This window comes from Patagioenas fasciata, chromosome 24 (genome assembly GCF_037038585.1).
Source record: "Patagioenas fasciata isolate bPatFas1 chromosome 24, bPatFas1.hap1, whole genome shotgun sequence".
Classification (NCBI taxonomy): Eukaryota; Metazoa; Chordata; class Aves; order Columbiformes; family Columbidae; genus Patagioenas; species Patagioenas fasciata.
The window spans coordinates 5065511-5089500 of record NC_092543.1 but is presented as its reverse complement, the minus strand read 5'-3'; the positions used below and the strand labels follow the sequence as shown (position 1 = coordinate 5089500).

At 50.0% G+C, this 23990-nt stretch overlaps 1 protein-coding gene across 5 annotated transcripts; it reads left to right on the top strand.

Annotated features, from left to right (window-relative positions):
- Positions 1-519: 519 nt before the first annotated feature.
- Positions 520-23635, top strand: ST14 (ST14 transmembrane serine protease matriptase). Of its 5 annotated transcripts, XM_065855713.2 has the most exons (22): positions 520-2332; positions 2446-2747; positions 4925-5140; positions 5679-5838; positions 14980-15139; positions 15321-15448; positions 15541-15611; positions 16036-16196; positions 16537-16572; positions 16840-17077; positions 17212-17351; positions 17538-17635; positions 17881-17990; positions 18447-18577; positions 18863-18967; positions 19719-19826; positions 19942-20052; positions 20189-20317; positions 20652-20838; positions 20954-21228; positions 21512-21648; positions 22552-23635. In XM_065855713.2, exons 5-22 carry the CDS (start codon positions 14983-14985, stop codon positions 22711-22713), a joined length of 2484 nt encoding a protein of 827 aa, XP_065711785.1. In that variant the 5' UTR covers positions 520-2332; positions 2446-2747; positions 4925-5140; positions 5679-5838; positions 14980-14982; the 3' UTR covers positions 22714-23635. The 5 variants fall into 5 exon arrangements, with proteins under 5 accessions (XP_065711785.1, XP_065711783.1, XP_065711779.1 ...); XM_065855711.2 differs by lacking the exons at positions 520-2332; positions 2446-2747; positions 4925-5140 and adding an exon at positions 5242-5449; XM_065855707.2 differs by lacking the exons at positions 520-2332; positions 2446-2747; positions 4925-5140; positions 5679-5838 and adding an exon at positions 7920-8072.
- The last annotated feature ends 355 nt before the right edge of the window (positions 23636-23990 follow it).

Genomic DNA, 23990 nt, shown 5'->3' with positions numbered 1-23990 from the left:
AAAGAAAGCACTGGCTGCGAAGTATTGAATAAGCAAGACTTGGCGACAAAGGAGACAGCAGGAAGGATGTGTAGTTCGGGAGGGAGGTGAGGACGTTCTTAAGTCCTTTCAGTTGTGAAGTTAAAATAAGAAACTAAAGAGACTACAAGCAACTCCCTGGTATAGCTTATGTGAAAGAGCCTCGACATTCAAAACATAATCAAGACAATCCTGCTATGTTGGTTCTGTTCATAATTAATAAAGTTCCTCAGTGTCAAAAACTACAATCAGGTGCTGAAAGGTGATTACAGAGTGAAGCCCCTTACATTGCTGCAAATCCTCTTGCTATTAACTGCGTGAATTTGTCACTGGACACAGTATTAAAACCAAGAAACCTGCATCTAATCCCATGAGTTTAGTGTGTCTCAGGTTGTTGCTGCCGAGTTTCCGAGTCGTCTGTTCAGCTCCTCACCACCTCCTTTTTTCCATAACTCTTCGCTAAATCATTGGCTAACGTGTGGGCAACCTTTGCCTTCACTGCTGCTTTGCTGAAGCCTTTTGCATTTGCCTTTGAAGTCTGGGATTTTTGGGGAAAGAGCATCAGTGGGCTGCTTATTTCAAAGGACCACATGCTGGATTAAATAATACCTGTTTACTCCCAGCCTTCAGGAACAAAGCGGAGCCTGTTCTGTGGTTCAGCTGCCAGCTGTCTGATGAGTTGCTTCCACTGTGGTTGAAAACTAACCCTTAAGGTACTGCGAGTAAAAAGCCTTTGTTTTTAGTAGGTAACCTCTAACTTGTGCACAGTGGGCTGAAGGGCAGAGGGAGCTCAAGTTGGTATATTTGGTGTGTGCTGGGACTGGATGAGGATGTATTTAAATGGGACTCTGCTCCAAGTGGTGGCTCCTGTGTCCTCGGATGACAGATGTGTTCCAGATGAGCACTGCAGCAAGAGCTGCGTGGAGGAGCATGCAGGAAGGAGCCCTAGAGAAAATACTATTCTGACATCACCCATTTTCCATCTGTTTGTCCTGCCTGAAACCAAAGAGGCTTTCAGCCTGATGCATCCTTGCCATTACCTTTTTTAATTAAAAAATGGAAGTACAGCCTGTTTTCTTCACAGCGAGATGCTCGCTAGATGTTTCTTTCCCCCAAGAGAATATCACGTTATCATTGCTTATGAGGGCTGAGTGTGCTACACAAACTGCCACGGGCCAATTAAAGCCTTTCTGACCTTTATTGTAACAACTGCTCCATTTTATTTAAATCATGAGGGAAATCACTATTTGTACACCTCAGCAGGATGCCCTCATAACCCAGCGAACTCCCTTGGGGTTGTTCAAAGTGTTCTTTTTCAAAAGCGAAGTTAATGGCACATCAGCTGCCCATTGCTTATAGTTGGGTCTTCCTTTTCCAAACGCCTTGAAGTCACTGACACAGTTTTTAAGCAAATATAAAAACCTGTCTACTTTTCACATGGCAAACCCGAACCACAGAAACTAGAACAAGATCACAATAAAGTCTTTTACCCCACAACCTTAAACATAGCGACATCTTGCAGACTGGGCAGAGCTGTGGGGAAAGGAGAATGTGCTGCTGTGTCCTAGGTGGAAACGCTGCAACAGAAACATGGTTTAATTCTGTAGTTGCCCCATAGCAACTAATTTATCTTAATCTGAGATTTACTGGAATTGTATTTATGTGGGTAGGTGTGGTGTGATCCTTAGTGCTACACTGGATCATATCGTTCGCTATTTAGTTGAAAGCCTTGGGGTAGCATCGCTACAGCTGATAAAGCTTTTTGAATACAAACTTGGCATCACCATTTAATGCAAGTTTTGTGAACACCTATTGAAACACGGGATCGTTTTTGCAAGCCATGGATACCCTTGCTCCCACCCTGCCCTTCACTCTCCAACCCTGCTACAGACCAGTAAATAACTCAGGATAACAAAGAGTATAATAACAGTATCCTTTGCAAAAGGGAAATTATGGCATCCAGAGACAGTCGGATTCACCTTTTTTAACTTGTACATTGAACTTCTAAATAAATAAATCTGAATTGCTCACCCTAGGCTGCGTTTTTAGGCACTGGTAGCTCCCTCGGGCAATTCCTCTGACCTCCCTTAGGCTCTTCTTGTGGGATGAATCACTTTTTGGGTACAAGCATCTCTCTCTGTGGACTATAATAGAAATTCTGATGAGTAGCTCAAATTTGGGCTCTTAATGATTCAATGTAGGGATGACGCATCTTGTGTAACGTGACCCATTCCACGTGGATTAATCTACTTGAGCACCGATTAATCTTGTACATGGCATCCTGCGTTGAGGCCCAAAACCTACTACATCAGAGGTAAATATTCTAAGAACTAATTTGTTTCCTTATGCCTAGAAGTAATAACCAAATCAAGTTGGCGAGCCTTACATTTCTATTTTGTAACATTACATTTTCTCACCATCCTGCAGTTTGCAAGACTCCGAGCAAAATAATTCACGTGCAGAACCAAGATCCTTGAAGCAGAAACGTGCTGGTCCTGAAGAGCTCTGGGGTCGGGTGCTTTCACAACAACAAGTAAAGAAAGAGCAGAACAAAATACAAGAGGGAGCATCAATAAGTGGATGCGCTGACCTGGAGTAAAGCCTGGAAAACAGAAGAGCAAACCTGCCAAAGGTCGTGCTGCTTTCCCTGTTGCACTGATACTGTTTGAATTGTTAAGAAGGACCTGGAAATGAGGACCTGCAAAAATATCGGCATCGTCTGAAACTCTGTGAGTGACTTCCATGTGTTGATTTATCATTCCGAATGAACTTTTGGCAAGAAGGGAAAATATTTTCAGTTTGTGCTTGGGAAAAATGACCGCTTGATATTTATGAGACATGGATGCAAAAATATGCTTCTGTACATAGAAAAATTTACTCAATTACTCAAAAAAGAAAAATTTGCACTGAGGATTTTTCAAGTGCTTAAGCAAGTTGCTTGTAAGTCAGCCGATGGTGAGAGTTGTTCCTGTTTTCTCAGTTAAACAGTGAAATGATGGGTATGGTAAGTCAGAAGCCCTTGAGTCACTGCGGCTTTATGAATTATCAATGTCCCTTTGCGCTGCTTTGCTCGTGTAAGGAAATAACTTCTGTTTCATAGCTGGGGTGGCCTTAAATTACAAGCAAAAAGTTGGTAAACTGTTGTATCAAGGTTTGCTTTTAACAGGGCTCCTGTCCTGAAAGTGCATTTCCAAATTTGTTTGGCCCCCGAAACATCTGTGAAGGGGTTTTAAAAGACTCCTCTTCCTGTTGGTTCTCTTGTTGCAGGGTTGTGTGCGGGAAGCTGGTAGCTCACCAAAAATCACAATCTTCCCTGGGCTGTTGTTCCACTAGGACAGCTGGGCAGGAGTGTTAATGTGCAAAGCTGAGGATTTCTCCAAAAGCCCAAAGTGCTTCATTGTCACAAAATTAGGACCTTATTATCTGAAGGGCAACATGAAAGCTTAGTTTGTGTTTTAGGTAGCTGTGACCAATAGGGAGCGCACCCCAAAGTCAGAGAGGGGCGTCCTTTGCAATTAGAAAGCTGAGTTTAGGGTGGGTTTTATGAAAACCCACAGCAAGTGCAGACACCTTAACACTAGAATAGATTGTCTTGAGAGGAGGGGAGTTTCCAGACAGACATCCTCCGTAGTGCTGCTGTATTTTGGGGTAGAGGATGGACTGGAGCAGGTCTCCGAGGCTGATTCAGCATATTTCACCCAGTCTGCCACCTCATCCCGGCCAGGACTCGCAGCAACTGGGAGCGCACGTATCGCTGCTCACCTCTGACAGACTCAACGCTGGGGGCAGGTTCATCGCCAGTTTTCCTTGTTCGGGCTGAGCACGTTACCAGCATGTACCCAGGATCGCTGGGAGGACATCAGGTAGTTGGTTGTCTGAAAGACAGCTGGAGCTGGACCATAAAATTCAAAAAAACCCAACTACACACCACATCCCTTGTCCTCTGCACCAATGAGGGAGGGAAATAAGTGGAATAAGAGAAAACTCAAAGCTGCATACTATTTTTTGCTTGCAAACAGCTGAGGTAACACCAACACAAAGTCTGAACTTCTATTTTGTGTGGAAAATAAGGTGGCAAGGCACGTGAGCATGGGTCAGCTCTACTTGTTTATGCTAAACCAAAGAGAAACAATTTCATCGCGTTGTCTGCATCTCTTTCCCAGCTAAGTCACAGCCTCAGCTTATACATTTGCAGCTCGTTAGGCAGACAGGACCTTAACTGACTTGGAATCTTGGGTGTGTCAGAGTGTGCAGTTTCAAAACAGGGGAGCCAGAAAGCAGGCAGTCAGGCCTGTCCACTCTGCTGCTGGGCTGACAAACGCCGCTGGTGCTGATTCAGAGCTCACAAAAGAGCTTCTCTGCTTTCACAAGCCACGACAGGGCTCAAGAGAGAGACCCAGCTCACAGTATAGTCCTGGGAGCAAGCTTAAATCCTCTGATGTGCTTTCTAGTGCTTTGGATTCCCTTGGGAGTCCACTGGCAATACAGAGGCCCAAGAAATGATCCCGTTTAATTCTGAAAGTGTGTCTCAGAGCTGTCTGGAGGGCTGGGGGTGGATGTTTTCGTTTCAAGCTGGTTGCACGCTGTCACATCCTTTCCTTGCTGCTCCTGTCTCATCCACATGATGGAGTTAGTCCCCAGTGCCCTTTGTTTGGCTTTCATGAGTTCAGGAGGGCAAAACCGCTTGTGATCTCTGCCCAAGCCACGTTTTGGAAGCAGGACTCTCACTCCAGAGCTCTTGAGAGAAGCGTTTGAGATCAAAGGATGAATTCCCGTCCAAATTATGCAGTAACCGTGAACAGTAGCACCGCCTCTCGGGTGTGCCTCCAAGCAGCGTGAGGGCAACTCACTGCACTTTTACAGTTCGCATTCTCCACAGTCAGTAATTATTTTCCTTGCATTACAGATGGAGAGGCTGAATCACACCAGGACAACTTGCCTCGGGCCTGAGAGCAGGAAGGGACCCTGTGCAGATGATAAGCCGGTACCCAGTGTTCACCTTTGCTCTCAGGGGGCTGCCGGTTCAGCTGGAAACCGCAGAGCTTCTGGATGACGTTTTCCTCTCCTCCCACTGAATCAGCCTTTTATTTACTCTTTGGAATGCAAAGTAACAGGACACCCTGTGAGTTTTATCTCTCTCCCAATCTTTTGTATCACAGTGGAAGTTGCCCAACCGGACTGAATGTTTTAAGTGCAGACTGAGCTGGGGTGGTTTCGGGGTTGTCTGGCAGGAATCTGGGTGGGAGGGCACTGCCGGTGAAATTTGAATTTAGGAGTCACACTGAGAACAGACTCCTTGGGACACGTTGCAGGGAGGAAAACCCTTTGTCACCGAACCCAGCCCTTCACTGGATGGATGGTGCTGCTTTGCAGAGCTAGAATTCCTGGGAACTGCCTCCACCAGAAGATTTTTTTCCCCTGCATTCGTTGTGTAAGCAGCAACGTTCTTCCCTTTTTTCACGTGGATGGCATGCCCAGGGCTGGGAGCTGATGTGGAAATATCCTGCCTGTTCAGACAGGGTTTGCTGCTCCTGCAGCTGATCCGTGTCTCCTCTGGGACTCTCCTGGGGGTCCAGCTCACAGCTGTTTAGCTCTTAGGACTTGCACACAGTTCTGACAAAGATGGAACCTAAAGCAAGTGCTCTCCTTCCTCCTTAAAGGCGTGTTAAACCTCGACTTGCTGCTCTCAGGATGCTGTGGTGGCCACACTGATGCAAAGAGACGACGTTAGGAGGAGGTGACAGCTTTTGTTGAGGAACTGATACAATTTGGACGAAACAAGAGGCTTTGTTTGCTGCTGACTGCTGCCATCGCACGTGGGTAAGTGGCTTGATTTTTATGTGCTTCGGTTACATCTTTCTTGGTGGTGACATGGCTTGGGCTCAGCATCCTTCGTTCAGACCAGAGAGACACAGGGAAGTGTCATATTGCAAAAGCACATGGCAAACTGCTCACTGGGAATTGCTGCTTTGATGTTTCGGGGCTGTACAGTGCCCAGATAGGGGGCCCTCATCTATTGTGGTGATTTAGCAACACAGCCACAAAATAAATCACTGCTTCGGCAGCAAAGAAACAGGAATCCCATCCCTTTGGGCTCTAAACTAGCTGCCTCCCAGCTATATAATATTTTATATTTAGTATATGTGTTGCTTTCTTTTTTTTCCCCACAGTGATTGCATCCCTTTGTTCAAAGTGCCAGCCAGGCTAATGAATTAGTCTGTAAAATGTCAGTGGCTTGAATGACAGAAAACACTGAGCATTTGCATCTCTGTGTGAACCCGGGAGTGGTGGATCTTTGCAGGAGACACCTTAGGCCTCAAAGAGCGAGTTTGCATCTTGCCCTCATTAGCCACATCCCAGAGCTGCCCGGGGGAAGCGAGTTGATACATTGGAGAGGAGAAAATTGCAGAAACAGTGGTTGAGCTCGGACAGGCTGCCTTATACCTAAACCTGCTGTTTCACGGGGAGAATGTTAAGTCAGTCAGCCAGGTAGGGAGTGGTTGTAAAACTGAAGCTCTGGGCAGGGTTGGGCATCAGCAAGAGAGCTGAGAGCAGCTCCTGCCATGAGCCAGCGGGCGGTTCCAGCAGGCTGACTAACAAAGCTGCCTTTTGAAGGGGAATACCTGAAATCCCAGGTACTTCCTGCTGCGCCATGCTCAGCCTGGGTGGGATTCCGGTGGCTGAGGCAGAATGGAGCAGAAAAGGCGGTGGTAGAAGTATTTCTGCAAAAGCACAGAACTTCCCTGGGGTTTTTCACCTAAAAAGAACACAGCAGGATCAGAGACCTGACACTGGCTCTTTTTACCCCAGAGAAACACCTGCAAAGGGACACAAAGCTTGTGCTCTGCAGGAGACATTCTAGAGCAAGGGGAAACAAAAGTAACCCAGCAAGCATCTCCCCGTGGGCAGCTCCTGTCACACCAGAAACAGCGTTGTGGGAAGTTTAAATGTTCAGATGGGGAAAAAAAATCAGTTTCAGAGCAGGATGCAGGTGGTGTAAAGTTATATTGGTATAGACTATCCCATATAAGACAGAGAAGGGAAGATCCTTTCCAAAAAAGATGATGTTGGTCCAGCCGCGTTTAGTCTTGACTTACTCTTGATTGTGAGAAATCTAAATATTGGAGCGTGGCAGGGAAGTCATCTTTCCAAGAAGGGGAAAATGGTGGAGTAAGACTGTCAGGAATGAGTTTTCAGTGTTAAAAACCATCTTTCAAACCTGCCCTAGAGCATCCTCAGAACACCAGGTGGGTCCCTCCTTTTCTTCTTTGGGGGCACAATTTAACATTAGACCATCAGCTCCCAGGAGCTGTTGCTGATATGCAAGAAACACCCCGGGTGCCAAATGTGGATACACGTGCAATTCCTGCTGTACTGCTGTGCACCTTGTCATTTTTCATCTGGTCTCTTCTGTTTGATAAGTTGTCTCAGCTCATTCCTAAGGTACTGCAGCTTATCAGAGAGCAGGTTTCATGCTGGGATAAAGGGAATATTTTGCTTTGACAGCCCCTCAGTGTCCCAGATGTTTTTGGGAACAGCTTGTCCCAGTGGCCCAAGTGCCTGTGTGTGCTGGAGAGTGCCCTCTTTGCAGCGGGATTTCTTAGCAGGGTAGTTGTTGTCACCTGGAAAGTGTTAAGGATTTGGGTACATAAATCTTTGCCCTAGAAGCTGTTGTGTCCGTGAGCGCTAGCGAACCCTCCTGCTGACTGTCGAGTGGCTTCTCCTGGTGAAAGACAGATTTTTCTGGTTTCATTTACTTAAAGCACAGGGCAAAAAGGTCTCTTTGGGCGATGCAGTGGGGATTTTGGCTTTCTGGTCACGGCGTTTTCCTTCATTTTCCCACGAACGCCGTACACAGGAGTGCTGGGGGGACCCGCTGGGTGTTTCCGCCTCCCCGTACCTGCGGAGAGGAGGGGCTGGGCACTGTGCCGAGCCGTGCCGAGCCCAGGAGAGCAGCGCCCGAGCCATGGTGGCCTGAGCCGGCCACGCCAGCCGCCCTCGCCATGGAGCAGGGCCCCACGGCCGCCGGGATGAGGTACAGCGCCCAAGCGCAGGTGAGATGGCACCCGGAAGGCGGTGGGGGTCTCCCGAAAGCCATTGGCTTTTCACTGTGCTGCTTCGGCCTCTGCTGGCTCTGGTTCCTTTGAGCTTTTCGAGTCAGGACCTCCTGCTGCTCCGGGTAAGGTCAGGAGAACCTGTTTGGGGGATGCTGCCAAGCCCAGAGGAGCAGGAAAAGACAAATCAGCTTTGTTAGACCACCTTGGTGTCAGCTCTAAAATATCTCTGATGGTTTTGATTTCGGCGTAAGCTACGTGCTGGGGGTGTGGGTAAAGCTAAACTACATGAAGGTGAATTGTTTGCAGTGCTTGAGTCTGGGTTGTTTAGCAACAGATCTAACTAAACCTGTTCCAGCCATTAGCAGGTCTGACTTTGGGGCTTCATTAATTAACCAGTGCATTATCAATGTGCTTTGAAACTTGAGCGAGCTTAAGTTGTGGTCTTGGCTTTTCGAGGCTGAGAGTCAGGCAGGGACTGTTGGCTTTGGATTGCACCTCTGGAGCTTTCTCTGTGCCACAGAGCTGTTTTAAATCTGGGCTTTTAAATCAAAGCAGGACAGCAGTGCTTTCCAGCTCACCTGCAAACTGTCTGTGTGGGTCTCGGAGGCTTTAGCAGTTGTTACCTGGCAGCAGAAGCAGCCAGCAGCTCTAGCATCATCAGAAAGCTGGCCTACAGCAAGAAAAAGCTTATTTTGCCTCCAGCCCGGCTGTCTGCATGTGTTAGAGCTGCCAGGAGCGGGAAGGAGATGCTCTCGCTGATACTGTTCAGCTCCAGCTCCTTGTTCCCTGGCGAGGTCAGGGTGACTCTGTCGCATGCAGGGTGATTGTTCCTGTTCCCTTGTTCTCCTGGCTAAAGGAAGGTTTGTGCACTGGTGTGTCTTCTCTTTGCTCTGGTTCTGGATCAGTTTTCCCCCTTGATAACTTCAAGAGGGAGCTGAGCTGATCTGGGAGGACCAGTGAACAGCTTGAGCAGTTTGTCCCTTGTGGACTGACTGTCATTGGGTTTGGCTTCCTATAAATGAGACAGCAGAACAAACGTGAGTTGTTTTTTGCAATGATTGTGTCCCCTCCTGCGATGGAGAAGGAGCCGGGCACAGTGAGAAGCTACTCCTCATCCTCAGAAAGGTGGAGAGCTTTTCTCTTGGGTCATGTCTGATGGGTGAGCTGCTGCTCAGGCCAGTCTTGCTGCTGTTGGTGCCAAAACCAGACAGGGATCAGGAAGGTGACAACGAGAAAAAGGGCTGAGGCCAGTCAAGAGCGCACCAGACCTTTGCTCAGCAAACAAAAGATCACTTTGTAAAACCACTGAGAGAGTTTTGAAAGTATCAGAGCAAAGGTTCTTGCCTTGCCCAGAGTAGAATGTGCCATTTCCGTCCAAAGGCAGCCTTTCAAATGATGCACCGCAATATGCCAGATTTGGGCTGGGGTGGAGGAGAGAGCAGCTGATACTGATTGATTTGGCAGACAGAGGCTTTGCCAGGTCAGAGGTGCTGCTGTTCCCCATGTTGTTAACTCTAAACAGTCAAATATCGTGGGCCAGATCCACCTCGAAGCTGTAAGAGTCGGTCAAGAGCGTGGGTGCAATGTGATGAGCGTGGAGTGTTTCAGCGAGGTCTGGAGCCCAGCTGGTTTTGTGCGGCTGCTGGAGGGCGTGTTTGTAGTTCGGACGGTACTTTCTGTACCGGGAAAGATGTAGGAGTGTTTTTAAATAAGCCATTTGCATCTGCGGCATGTCTCTTTTCTCATCTGGGAACATAAGCGTGTTGTAGGGAGGAATTTCATGGCTCATAGCTACATGTAACAGGCCTTATTTCCTACTTCTCTCCAAGAACTGCTACATCTTGCATATAAAAGTCTCTGCAACAAAAGAAACACAATTAGAAGTGTGTTGGGTTTTTTTCTGAGCACTTACAAGGCTGGTGCGGGGCAGCAAGCGTAGCCCGCGCTGTCCTGTGCAAACATTAACTCGAGTTTCTTCTGCAGGGATTCGGTTTCTCGTATGACTCAGGATGGTCATGAGACGATTGAATGCTGTAGGGGACTGAGGCTGAAATTGGTACGTGAAATAGGTGTGTGCGACTTGGGTCTTTCACTATTGCCCTCTGTGCCCGGAAGGCAGACAGTGTGGAGGACTCCGTGTCCCTTCAGAGTCCCTCCTTAGCTCTGATGTCATCATTTTATAGCATCATTGACGCTAATAAGGAACTGAAGATGAAAAAATAATATGCTGGGAAAGTTTCTTCAGTGTTGGGGCAACACTGCATGGATGTGCCTTACAGAAACTCAGCTCCTGTGTGTGCTGTTTCCACGTATTTCTTACCAAGGATAAGAAGAGAATTGGGAAGATTTTTGTTATCAGATCTCTTCCTAGAGGAGTATCAGGGTTTGCAGCAAGAGCTGATCTCAGGAATTGGGAAGCGAGTTCCATGCTGTGCACACCATATGTCAGCAGCTTTTAGTTGGTGGTTTTTTTTAATCTTCTAGGAAACAGGCTGTTTCCCCTTATGCCAACACCACAAAGCTGGTGTTTGCTTTCAGTATGATCTGGGAAACCTCAGGTTTGGAAAACAGAACTTTCTTGGCTCTTTCTGCCCTGCAGAAGCCCACCCTATTGCTCTCAAAGGCTTGGGGTGGGCATCCCAGAGGACCTGGCTTGCTGGCCACGTCCTGCACTGGTGGGTGAGGCGATGGATTTGGTTCCTCTCATTTCTCCTGTGATATTTGTTTTAGTTTTTATTGAACACCACCTGAGGCAGGTGTGGCTGGTAAAGGGGAGGTGGAAATTGCCTCTCAGACACGCAGGGTGTAATTACCCAGCAAGAGTCTGGCCGTGTCGCCCCATGACTCTTCTTTCTTTGAGACCTCCCCAGGCCACCTCCAAGTTTGTGTTCTTGCTGGAGCCACCAGATAAGCCAGAAATCAGCTTCCGTGGGAGATGCTGACCCCAGCTGGAATCCCAGTGAGCATCTCCTGTCCAGAGCTGCCTGTGGCAGTCCCTGCCGGCCCCGAGCACCTGCTGAATTTCCTGCCGACAGAATTGCGGAATTAGTCACTTCTGCATCTGGTTTGGCCAGTCTGGCGGAGTACGGTCACTGTCTAAAAATACATCATGGGGCTGGCTGATGGAGGACGAGTGGGAGGGTTTGCTCACGCACACAGCTTCTCCTTGAGCTCCCTGCACGAAGGAGATGTGTGCAGGAGCCCTGCAAGCACTAGATAAACCCATCTGTGCCTGTTACCGTCATGGAGTCTTTACTCCAGGGAAGAACAAGGCGTGGAAGAAATGGGACTATGTCTTTCGGAGCAATGAGGAAGTAACCGAACCTGTGACTAAGGAGGGGAGAATATCAAAGCAGGTTTTCTGTCAATAATGTTTATCGGAGTCGTTTCCTCAAGAAGGACGAGTCAGACTTGGAGTCACTTTGAGCCGGAGACTTTCTCAGGGAATCATGGACAAGGTGAGAGCGGGATGTGCTTTCAGATCCTCTCTGGTTTGCATCTGCCCTTGCGATGGACTGTTCAGTACGAGAGAAATGTGCAGCAACCATTAGCTAAAGGAAATCAAAACTGTAATCATCTTTCTCTTGATTTATCTATCATCTTTTGAGCCTTCGAGGATGGTGCCCAGCCCCGCCAAGGAGCTGTTTTTCCCCGTCGAACAGGAGGAGCAGCAGGGAAGGGATGTGCAGCACAGTGAGTGTGTGAGCAGAGGCTGAGCTGTAGTTTTTGGGCACAGACAAGCCTGGCACTAAGCTCAAACATGTGGATTTTGTGCTGAGTGTGGGCAGGGAAGATTCAGGCTCTTACTCAGAGGTCAGGACAGGGCACCTCATCTGAAATCTTCTCGGCATGACCCAACTTGGCATTCCTGGAGTGCTTGGGGGATGCTTCAGATCCTTTGCCTTGGGTTGAGAAGATGGTTTGCAGGGGTCACTCGTTGCTTACCCCAGGCTGTGATACACGACAGCTCTGCAAAGCGGCTTCACGCAAGTGTCCGAGTTGACTGGAGAATGTAAGTGTGTCCGAAAGGTGTGGGGATGTAATGGTGTGCAAAAGGTGTACAAATGCAATGGTGTGCAAAAGGTCTGAGGATGGGAGAGTGCAAGATCTGGAGTACAGAACAGAGGGCGGGGGGGGAAACCTCTTTGCATCCAGTCTCATGTCTGCCTCTAATCACTGCATAGCTTCTGGTGAGTGACAGCGTCTCCTTATGCGCCTTGTACAGGAGTAATAATGAAAATAATCTCCTAGGAGTCCCTACACTCCTTTAATTGCTCCTGGTGCTGTGGGTGTCGCTGCTGGCTTAGAGTACAAACAGAGTGGCAAAGGCGTCCTGTAAACTCTTGCAGGTTTAAGATCTTCCATCCTTTTTTTCCAAGAAGAGCAGAGAAATGGTCTAAAGAAAGATCAGATGGTGAATTTTATTGCTCAGCTTCCTTTGGTCATGCTGCAGGAGCCTGTGTTTGTCTGTGTTGGAGGCAGAGAGGAGCTGCTTTTTCCTTCTGATTTAATCACAGTGAGTAGCTACTCCTAAGAGTTTTCTCTTGGTACAGACGCAACCTGTAGCTCCACAAGGATGCTAAGATGCATCAGCCACTGTCTTGTGCAGTCTGGCCTTGCGCAGCTCTGTCTCCTGCTTGCAGGTGTTTGGTAAAACTGAAACTTGGGAATTTTGCAGAGGGCTGAAGGGGTTCTGTGTAGATCTTTTAAGACCCTGAGGTTGTTTTCTTACTGCAGGCTCCTGCGGATGTTAAAAGAGAATTAAATACTTTTCATTCATCTAACAGCAGCAAAGTATTGGAAGCCCTGGGTAGGCTTGGTGCTGCAAACAGGGCGATGCTTGTGAGATTTGTGGCTGGTTTCTCCTTTTTACCTGGTCTGGGGGGATTTCTTACATGACTTGGAAAGCAATGGGACCCAGGTTGCTATTTCGAAGTTGGCCTGTGAGACTCCAGGCAATCTTGACTGAAGAGTTCATTGATTTAGGATATTTGTGTGTATTTAAGCTTTATTTTGTGTGTCTTCTCTTTTGAAGTTCCCTTGGGTTATGTTTTGAAGCTTTTCCTGTATGATCATGGAAGCCAAATGGGAACCAGAGCTTCCCCCATGGGATTGTCCTCTGGCCCTGCTGGGTCCTTTTCTTCTGGCACTGGCTGGATGTTGGTGACAGAACCAGCCTGGCAGCCCAGAGATGCTGCACTGGCCATTGGTTTCTTTTTGCCCAGCTTTAGGTAGTAAAATCTCACCAAGGAACCAAGTTTTCTTTCCCCATGCTGTAAGGAAGAGCGATAAAGTCGGATTATTCCGAGAGCAGACGATGTGAAAGCTGGTAGGTTGGTGAGTGTTTGCAGAGGATTAAACTTTGCAAAAATGTAGGGTAAGGTTCCTGCCACGTCCCTTTCTTTTGCAAAGGGCCTCTGGCAAATACCGCAGGGAGGAGAGGCTGCGGAGGGTGGGAGGAGAGGACAGAGACTGGGTGAAGAAAAGGGCAAAAGGAGGAGAGGAACAGGGCAAAAGGAGGAGAGGAGCAGTGCAAGCCTGCAGAGCAAGGCTTGGGAAGGATAAAGAGGGTGAAGGCAGGGGCGTGCAGTGAGGATGGCTCATCGCCTGGCTCAGGAGCCTCTTTGCTGGTTGTTTTCCTGACTTTTAGGAGCTTGTGACATTGCTATCAAAGTAACCCGAGGCGTTAGCGTTTGTTTGTGTCGGCTGAGAGAGGACAGGAGGCAGCATCTGACCTGGCATCACGTTTGCGGGGAGGACGTTACCCCATTCTGGAGCGCAGGAATGCATTTGAATGCGGCAGATTTGTGCTGGTCAGGCACTTTGCTTTGTGGCATCCTTGCTGGCCAGGAAGCTGCCAGATGCTGGTAAGGCTCAGGAGAGGGGAAAACGGGAAGGTAACGACTGAAAAGTGAAGCGTCCTGGTAGTTCGGGCATTTGCAGCAGGCAGAGAGCCCTTCCTACCCCAGGAATAAAGCAGAAGATGTGGTTTGCTCTCCCAGCGCGTGTTAGCAAGCTCTGGGGAGGAAAGTGCAGCTCCAGGCCCCTGAAATCTGCCTGTACCGAGGATGCTCTGGGCTGGAAATGTCTGAGCCTGCAACCGTTCTGATTGCAGAGGTGCAGGTCTGCAAGGATGGAGGGCAGGTAAGCCAAAAGTGCGAGGAAGCGAATCCCCAGGTTTTGCAGCTGCTGTGGGGCTGCCACAAACCTTCCTCTTCATCACCCGTGTGCTCTACGGGTGTCATTCTTCATTTCAGGGTGGCTGCGTTTAGGACCTGATCTTAATTAGCCAACACGTCTTGTCCTGAGGGTCTGGCTGACTGTGGGGTTGTCTTGTGCGTTCACCTTAGTTTTTTGCTTTATTTCTTTTAATTGGTTTTTGCACTGAACAGAAAATCTCAAGCAAAAATACAGGAGTGGTGCGTTAGCCCCAGAGACGTCCAGAGAGTCATCTGAATGTAAAGGGAGGAAGTAGTTTGGTTTCTTGTTTTATAGGAATGCTATTTATAGCGTGCTGTGCCCCACAGGCTGCGGGTGACACACCTGCCACATAGCGAGCGCTCTGCGGGGGTGAATTTTTGTCTGGAGTTTCATCTGCCGGCAGGTAGAGATCTTGGAGGATTGTGGGTTTGTGACCTGTCATGGTCACAAGGAGCACGTGGACTCACCACAAAGTTTACTTGAGCTGTTTACCATATATTAGGTCTAAAAAGGAGTTAGGCGTGTGCGGAAAAGCAAAGTAAAAGCCTTCAGGGTTTGTTGTACCGTGGGGTGGGTGCGGAGATGCCGGCACCTTGAGTTTGGGGTGATGGGGAGCTCTGCTCTGAACTGCCTCGTGGTGGGACCTCTCCAAACCAGGTTTGGGAACAGCCTTTCCACCCTCCTGCCTTCTCTGCCCCCCCAGGACATGAACAACCTGGAGGAAGGGGTGGAGTTCCTCCCTGCCATGAACTCCAAGAAGATGGAGAAGCGGGGCCCGAAGCGGCGCGTGGTCATCGCCGTCATCATCAGCGTTTTCCTGCTCGTCTCCCTCGTCACCGGCCTCCTGGTTTGGCACTTCAAATGTGAGTGAAATGTCTGATGGTGTGTAGGGTGATACCCTGGGAGAACATTCAAATGGAAAAGCTTTGTTATCCTGCATTTCTCACATGTGCCCTCTCTAACTCCAGGAAGGGGGGGGTGACACCATTTCCACCCCCCTACCATGATTTCAGCCCTTTCTGACTCTGAACCGTTGCCTTCCAGACAGGAACGCACCCGTCCGGAAGGTTTTCAATGGCCACTTGCGGGTTCTAAACTGGGATTTCCTTGATGCTTATGAGAACTCCAGCTCGCCCGAGTTCGTCATGCTGGCCAAGAAGGTGAAGAGCACGGTAAGAGGTTTCTTCCATCCCTCCTCCTGTGAGCAGGACAGCTTTCCTCCTCGCTTCTGGATGTGCTGAACGCAATTCTTTAAACCTTACAGGTAGAAGAGATATACATGAATCATCCAGATATTGGCACGTACCACAAAGAGACGGTGATAACTGCCTTCAGGTGAGCGTTGGGTGCTGCCTGAGCCCTGTCTGGGAGCGGAGGAGGGCAATGCTGGGATGTCACACAGCCGTAGACCCTCATTGTGGGGATGGAAACACCTCAGTAATCAGCCTGAATGACACAGGAAAGGGTGGGCAGTGAAAAGCGACTTGAAAATGCGAATTATTCTCTGCCAGTCCTTAGCGCTCTGTGCTGGGGGAGACACCTTGAGAAAATCAAGGTATGGTGCGGCAGAGCCCTATGAACGCTGAAGGGCACTTGCCAGGGCCTTTGCTGGGTGCAGTTTGCTTAATTTATCTTTGAGATATCCCCCGGCCATCCTACAAAGTGCTTCATCAAGCAGCCTGGCTCCTTCTTCTCCTGCTACTTGAGCCTTGCTGCGCCTGTTCTTTCTCTCACCCCCTAATTTCCCTTTCCCCTGCAGCGAAGGCAGCGTCATTGCCTACTACTGGTCGGAATTCAGCGTCCCCAAGTACCGGGAGGAGAGCCTGGACAGGGCGATGGCGGACAAGCAGAGCCTGGTGCAGAGGTGGAACCCCCGCCTGCGGAACCCCATGCTGAAGGTGGAGTCGGTCATTGCTTTCCGTGAGTGCTGGTTCTGCCGTCCCTCTGCGCGGGACTTGGGGTGGGACGCATTTGGCTGGAGCGGGGAGCTGCCAGTCCCTTGGGTGCCTTTAAGGATGTGGCTTTCACAGCCATGCGTCCTCGGGGAGGCTGCGTGGACCCTTCCCCTTCACTCCAATACTCCGTGTTCTCCTCTGAGCCCACCTGGGGAGGGACAGGGATGAATCCTCTGTCCCGCCAGAGCCCAGGCAGGGCCCAGCATGTGGGGAGGGACCCCAGCGAATCCCAGGGACCTCTTAGTCATTGTGCGCAGGGACTTGCCACAGCCCAAAGGTGACATCCCATCTATTGTCTCCCACAGCTGCTGATCCCAGCATCATTCACTCCACTCGGGACAGTAAGTACAATTCTTTTTTAGTCTCATAATGGGTGCAAGTCAGACTTGGAGCTGCTTTGGGGTCAGACGGATTGTGGCACAAGGTTCTAGCAGCAGGTCTAGCCCTGGCTGCCCTTTCTCACTTTGTAGGTGGGTGTTAATAAGCGAGGGTGCTCCCTGCAAGAGGGACAACCTGCAGGCAGACGAGGAATTACAAGCACCACACATCTCGGGGAAAGACGGGGCACAATCTTCTCCTTGTTAACTCTGCCCTGCTCTCCTGGGCAGATAGCTGCACGTTCGCCCTCCACGCCAAGGAAGGGGAGATCACAAGTTTCACCACCCCGGGCTTCCCCAACAGCCCGTACCCCAACAACGCGCTCTGCTACTGGGCCCTGAGGGCGGACGCCAACTCCATCATCAGCCTGACCTTCAAGACGCTGGAGCTGGAAGAGTGCACGGATGGCAGCGACCACATCAAGGTGTACAACTCGCTGAGCCCCGTGGAGCCCCACACTTTGGTCAGGTGAGCATCCCCACCAGGTGTCTGTACCACACCAAGTCCTGGCGTGATGTGTCCTGCTGCAAACTGAACTCCCATCCCTGCTCAGAGGCTCTCGGTGCAGCTGCTGCTAATGGATTTTGTCCCTTCCTTCATAGGCTCTGTGGGAGTTACGCCCCTTCCTACAACCTGACCTTCCTCTCCTCCCAGAACGTCATGCTCGTCACATTGGTTACCAACAAAGAGGGGAGATTCCCTGGCTTTAAGGCTGAATTCTTCCAGCTCCCGAAGATGAAAGGTGAGCAGAGCCTTGGGCCAGTTCCCACCTCTCCTTGCCAAGGGCAGCTGTGGCTGTGGTTGGTTTTCAGGGGTGTTTCCAGGAGACCTGGAATCAGGTCACATCTCGGCTTTTCCTGCCTAAGGCTTGGGTAACCACATCTCTCTGAATTTCTAAGCTGTTTTCATCTCCCTGCTTCTCTTCCAGTCTGCGGTGGGACTCTGAAAGGAGAGCGCGGCACCTTCACCACTCCCTATTACCCGGCACATTATCCCCCAGCCATGGACTGCGTCTGGAACATAGAGGTAAGACGGGATCTCTCTCTTTGCCTTAATTAGTTGGTTAAATTAACTTAGTTATGTAGGACATGGTGCAAGTGAGCTCAGAGCAGATGCTGCCTGCAGGCCTAGAACCTGGCTTAGAGGCTCTAGGCACTGGTGCCAAACACAGACAAGGCTGCGGGAGGCCTGAACCCTGTGTGACACTGACTCTGGACCCCAAATTTTCTGTACTCCAGCAAACACGTCAGCGACTCCGCTTCCTTTTGCAGGTTCCCTCTAAAAAGAACGTGAAGGTGCGTTTCAACATGTTCTATGTGCTGGAGCCCGGGATCCCCGTCAGCTCCTGCACCAAGGACTATGTGCAGATCAACAGCACGAGGTGGGTGTTGGGTGCTCTGTGACCCCCAGATTTGGCCTTTTGAGTTGGGGGGCTGCGTTTGGTTATACGACACCTCTTGCTTTCCTTAAACTTACTGTGAGAACAAATATTCTGGTTTTTGGGGTATGAGGAGGCAGAACGGTGCTTGAGTTGAGCTGCTCTGGTAGCTCGGTGTTTTGGGGGGTTAGACTCTGGCTTTGTTGCGTGCCTGCCTTGCGGAAAGGCAGAAACATCTGGCGTGGTTTTGCTCAAACGAGCAAATCTGCGTTGCTGGGGGAATCGCGTCGTGTTCTGCAATGCGTTTCGTCACATTTACCCTTTGCTCTTGCACAAGCTAATGGAAGCCGGGCCAAAAAGCCGAGTCGGCACAGCGGGCAGTGCTGTTTCACAAGGCAGCTCAGAGCTGGAAGGAGGATTTTCCCCGTGCTGACCCCTCAGCTGTGCTCTCCCCCACAGGTACTGCGGGGAGCGCTCCCAGTTTGTGGTTGCCAGCACGACCAACAAAATCGAGGTGCGGTTCCACTCGGACCTGTCCTACACGGACACCGGCTTCTCCGCCGAGTACCTGTCCTACGACTCCAGCGATCGTGAGTTGAAACCCCGGGGCTGTGGGGAGATCTGGGAGGTCTGGATGCTGTCCCTGCTCTGTGGTTATGCTGCCACATGAATTGGGCAGCGTGCTTTTCCAGGGGATAGCAGCGTGTCTTATTGACCTGCCAACCTCCTTGTGTCCCTGCTCCGTTGTAAGGAAGAGGCGTTTTTGTGCTGGATGCTGTAGGCAGGCACAGGGAGCGCTGCGTGCTTTGGGGAAGGGACGCAGAGGTGACGTCTGGAAGTCTCAGATATTTTTGTATCCCTTTTTCCCCTCTCAGCCTGCCCCGGCAAGTTCACGTGCAACACGGGCCGCTGCATCGAGCGGAGCATGCGCTGCGACGGCTGGCTGGACTGCGTGGACGGCAGCGACGAGAGGTCCTGCAGTAAGTCCGTGCTTTATTGTGTTTTCTTTTAGCTTGCGGGGATGGATTTGGGATCATTGCCAGTGCGGGAGCTGCGGGGTCCTGCTCATCCAGCCCCTTCCAGTCCCTCCCAGCTGGAAAGGTGGTTTTTCTATTTAAACCTCAAGTCTCCTGTGGGTTTGGCTGAGCTGGATACTATAGAATTATTTTGTTACGAAACCAAGTAATGAAAATATTTAATGTGAAGAGTTAAGTGATATGTTTTACTGCTCTTATGTTTTCCTGTCTCGTTTTGAAACCATGACAGTCACACTTGTACCTAAATTAAATTTAAAACAATTAACACCCAAGTCACAAAGATAAATGGGTTGCACATAGACTGAGGAACAAACCTCAGATTTGTTTCTGATTTTTGTGCCTGATCTTGCTGTGAATTTACACTATTTATAAATACATATTTATTGCCTGAAGATATTTGTGAATGGGATGCTGTTGTATTTTCTGCATGACCTGCCATTGAAATTTTAAGGAGTTCTGTAATTTCAGACCCTACTCCTATTGCATCTCCTACGTGTAAATAAAACTGCTTAGCATTGTACAGGAACCTTTATTAAAATCATTAACGTTTAAAGTTGGTTTTATTGTTTGAGTTTTAAAAAAGATTTTATGTACAGTGCCCACGTTTGAGTTTTTTAGTATGGTTGTATGTATATATAAAATATATAGAGAAATTCAGATATAAATACGTGTATAAATGTATCTCCCTTCTCAGACTGCACCGAGCAGCAGTTCAGATGCCAGAACGGCTGGTGCAAACCCAAATTCTGGGTCTGCGACAACGTCAACGACTGCGGTGACAACAGCGACGAGCTGCAGTGCAGTGAGTGCTTTGTGGGCCGAGGGGTCGGGGAGGCAAAGGGGATGGTGATGCAGAGAAAATCAAGCACGGTGCTGGAAACGAGCAGGTAGAAACACCCCAAATTGTCCTTCCCCAGGCTGCGCGGCCGACAGCTTCAAGTGCGACAGCGGGAAGTGCATCCCGGACACGCAGAAATGCAACGGCAAGGACGACTGCGGGGACGGGAGCGACGAGGGCAGCTGCAGCGGTGAGGGCAAACGCGGCCTCTGCCGGGCTTCCTCATCCCGGCGTGTGTTTTTTGACGGGTTGGCAATGTCCTGGGGATGGGTGGGAGATGCAAAGGGCTCCTGAGCGCTGGGTTTAACCCTTCTCCCTTCGGCCAGCGGCCCGGGCAACCGTCCCCTGCAAGGATTACACCTACAAATGCCGCAGCGGGCACTGCGTCAGCAAACAGAACCCTGAGTGTGACGGGGAGCAGGACTGCGAGGACAATTCCGATGAGGAGAACTGCGGTGAGTACCCGGGGCAATGGGGGGACACCGTTTGCTGGGCTGGGCCCTTTAGAGAAACACTTAAGTGTGGTGGAGAGAGCTCCTGGAGCTTTTCTGGGCAACAGCTTGATTGGAAAATAGGCAGGTGTTCTTGAGCAGCATGGGGAGTGCCTGTGTTAAGAGGGTTTACACGAACAATACAGGGGTTTGTCTGCACTTTTATGGACTTGAGCAGTAAGTATTTTAGCAAATTCAGCATTTGAGCATCCATGACATGGGAGATATCCCGGAGGAACAACACGGAGGTTCTGAACGGGAGCAGGAGTATCTAAGTGCCACTTCTCCATCGCCCCAGACTGCGGGATCCGCTCCTACATAAGGAAGTCGCGGATCGTCGGCGGGCAGAACTCGGACGTCGGGGAATGGCCGTGGCAGGTCAGCCTGCACGTCACGGGCCAGGGCCACATCTGCGGGGCCTCGCTGGTGTCGGAGAGCTGGCTGGTGTCGGCCGCACACTGCTTCCTGCAGCTGCAGGGCATCAGGTATGGGCGAGCCGCCCCACTTTACCATTTTAATAGGAAAAAATAACCGTTTTTACAGGATTTCTCCAAGAAACAGTTGAAGATAGCGAGTTGGGATGTCTTGGGACTCTTGCAGGTACTCTGACCCCAGCCTGTGGACGGCTTACCTGGGCCTGACCGACCAAGGCAACCGCAACGACGCCAACGTGCAGACGCGGAAAATCAAGCGCATCATCTCCCACCCCTACTTCAACGACTACACCTACGACTACGACATCGCGGTGATGGAGCTGCAGAGCCCCGTCACCTTCTCCTCCGTCGTCCAGCCCATCTGCCTGCCCGACGCCACCCACCACTTCCCCGTGGGCAAGGACCTGTGGGTCACGGGCTGGGGGGCGACCTCGGAAGGAGGTGAGTGGATTTGTGGCCGCGTTGACATATTTAGCGTGTGTTTTTAGAGAAAACGGGTTGGATGGACGCTATTTAAATATATCAGCTTGATTCGAGACTGGAATCAAACAGATTCCCTTGGGAGCGCACCAAGTTAATGTCTCGCTCCTGCTGGAGAAAAAAGCAGGTTGTGACAGCGGCGATTTACCCGGTTGTTCGAAGCCCAAATGAAGTGCGCAGGGGAGGGAAATGCAGCTTAAAAACAGTCTGTGCTTTTCCTTACGCTGCCGCTTCCTCCTGGCAGGCAGCGGAGCCTCCATCTTGCAGAAAGCCGAGATCCGGGTCATCAACCAGACGGTGTGCAACGAGCTGCTGACGGACCAGCTGACGCCGCGCATGATGTGTGTGGGGATCCTGACCGGCGGCGTGGACGCCTGCCAGGTAGGACACCCGGGTTTATTGATTGCTGTTAGGAGGAGCTGTAGTTAGGAACACAAGCTGTTTGCTCAGCCCTTAGTATTCCACACACATTTGCACGCTTAATGCACAACAAATCTACATGGATCCTCCTCAATGTGGACAACAAATGGGTTGGAACGGGCGTGAGCAGCAGATTGGGTGGACGCGGGACTTGGTCTTAGAAACGGCTCAGCACCAGCGCAGGACTTAGTCTCAAAAACCAGCAGCACAGGACTTAGACTTAAAACCATCTCACCAGGTAAGAGAACTCTGCTCCACACTCCAGTTTGTCACTGGGAGCCTTAGTTAGCAAGAGAGGTCACTTGTTTAGCTCTTTGTTCTGATATTGTGATTCTTATTGCCATATGTGATTGGTTTAGATATTACTATACTTGATATGTACATTTTTTATGGATGGAGGGAATGGGCAGGAGATCCCTGATGTCGATAGCTGACTTAGAATTTTTTTGAGCCTTTGGAGTTAGTGAATATAGACTTGTGATTTGCTCTTTGCTCTGGCATTGCAATTCTTATTGCTATACTTAATTGGTTTAGATATATGTAAATTTTTTGTTGATTGAGGAATGGGCAGGAAACGACATTGCTGACTTAGAATTCTTTTTGCAACTTTGGACTTAGAATTCTTTTTGGAGTCAGTGGTGATACTTACTGTGATTTGCTCTTGGTTCTGGCATTGTGATTCTTAATTAATTCATTAAGTATATGTCAATTTGTTACTGATTGAGGGAATGGGCAGGAGGTTATAGATTGCTGAATTGTTTTTGTAGCTTTGGACTTAGAATTCTGGTTTTTGAGCCTTTGGAGTTAGTGACTTAACATGGTTTGCGTTCTCTTGGGCTGGTGCTTATGCGACTGTTTCTGCAGGGAGACTCGGGGGGCCCGCTGGTCAGCGTGGAGCCCAGCAGCCGCATGTTCCTGGCTGGGGTGGTGAGCTGGGGCGACGGCTGCGCCCAGAGGAACAAGCCCGGAGTTTACAGCCGCCTCACCAGCCTGCGCAGCTGGATCCAAGAGCAGACAGGACTTTAGGAGCCCTTGGATTGTCATTTCGTCCCCGGCCTTTACTGTGAAGTTGGACTCTACCTCTCCAGAGCAGCAGGTGCTGATGGTTTAATTTAGGCCTTAGTGCTCCCAGCTGCCAACTTAGAAATCCAGTTTCCCTTTGTGGGTAAGTTAGCAGGACTCCCAACAACGTGAATGAGCAGTCATTCAAGATACAGAACTTAAAGACAAACACTTTGTGGTTAGAGGCAAACTTCATTGGGACCGAAAAATTTAATACAGCATGATTTTGAAGCTAAGTCCAGCACTTTGTTTCAAACTGCCGTCCGCACCTCTTTCTCTGCTGTTCAGTCGTGGGGGGGAATGGGAGTTCTTACGAAGGTTGGGGGATCCCCTTGGGGACCACTCCCTGAGCATTGTTCCACACCGAGGTCTCCTCTCCTGGCATCTGGTGGCACCGAGTCCAGGGCTGGGGGCCTGAAAGAGAGAAGTGTGGTGTGTGTCACCCCAGGAGAAGCAGCGCCCAGCTCTGTGTGCAGAAATGGGGCGTCCAGCAGAGAGACGACGTCTTTACCTCCACCCAGCGCCGCGGTTGAGCTGACACGGCTGCTTCTGAGCTGCAGCAACTTCTTATTGCTCGCTGCGAGGAGCAGAAAGCTGCTCTGAAATGTGTTCCTGGAGTTTGGCCCCTGCAACGAGAACACCACAATTCAGCTGTGCCAAACACCCACCTTACAGCCTTCTTACTTTTGTAAAGAAAAACACAACAGTGTCACTTGTGAATGTGCTGATTTTATTTCTTTATTTTCCTGTGTAGCCTGGTCCTTGCCCCCAAACAACCGCACTCCAGCTGAGTTTAGTTTGCCCCCTCCTTGCCTGTAAATACAGCATTTTGTAAAGCTCTCTATTGAAGTGGAGACGCTCTAATAAACTGGGATATTTTCTAATATTCTGCGTTGTTGTTCTTGTTGTTCCTGACCTGAGAAATCTGCTGCACAAATGCTCAAAGTTAAGTTAAAAACACTTCAATCCTGTACTGCTCCCACACTCAGCAGTTCCACTGCACTGCTTTGGGCCCACACCACACCCAACCACACCCACACCACACCCAACCACACCCACACCCCCCCCACCCACACCCCATACCCCACCCACCCAAACCCCCATGCCCACCCCACCCACCCACAGCCCCCCCACCCACACCCCCATGCCTCACCCACACCCCCCCACCGACACCCCATGCCCCACCCCACCTACACCCACCGACACCCCCATGCCCCACCCCACCCCCCATGCTCCACCCC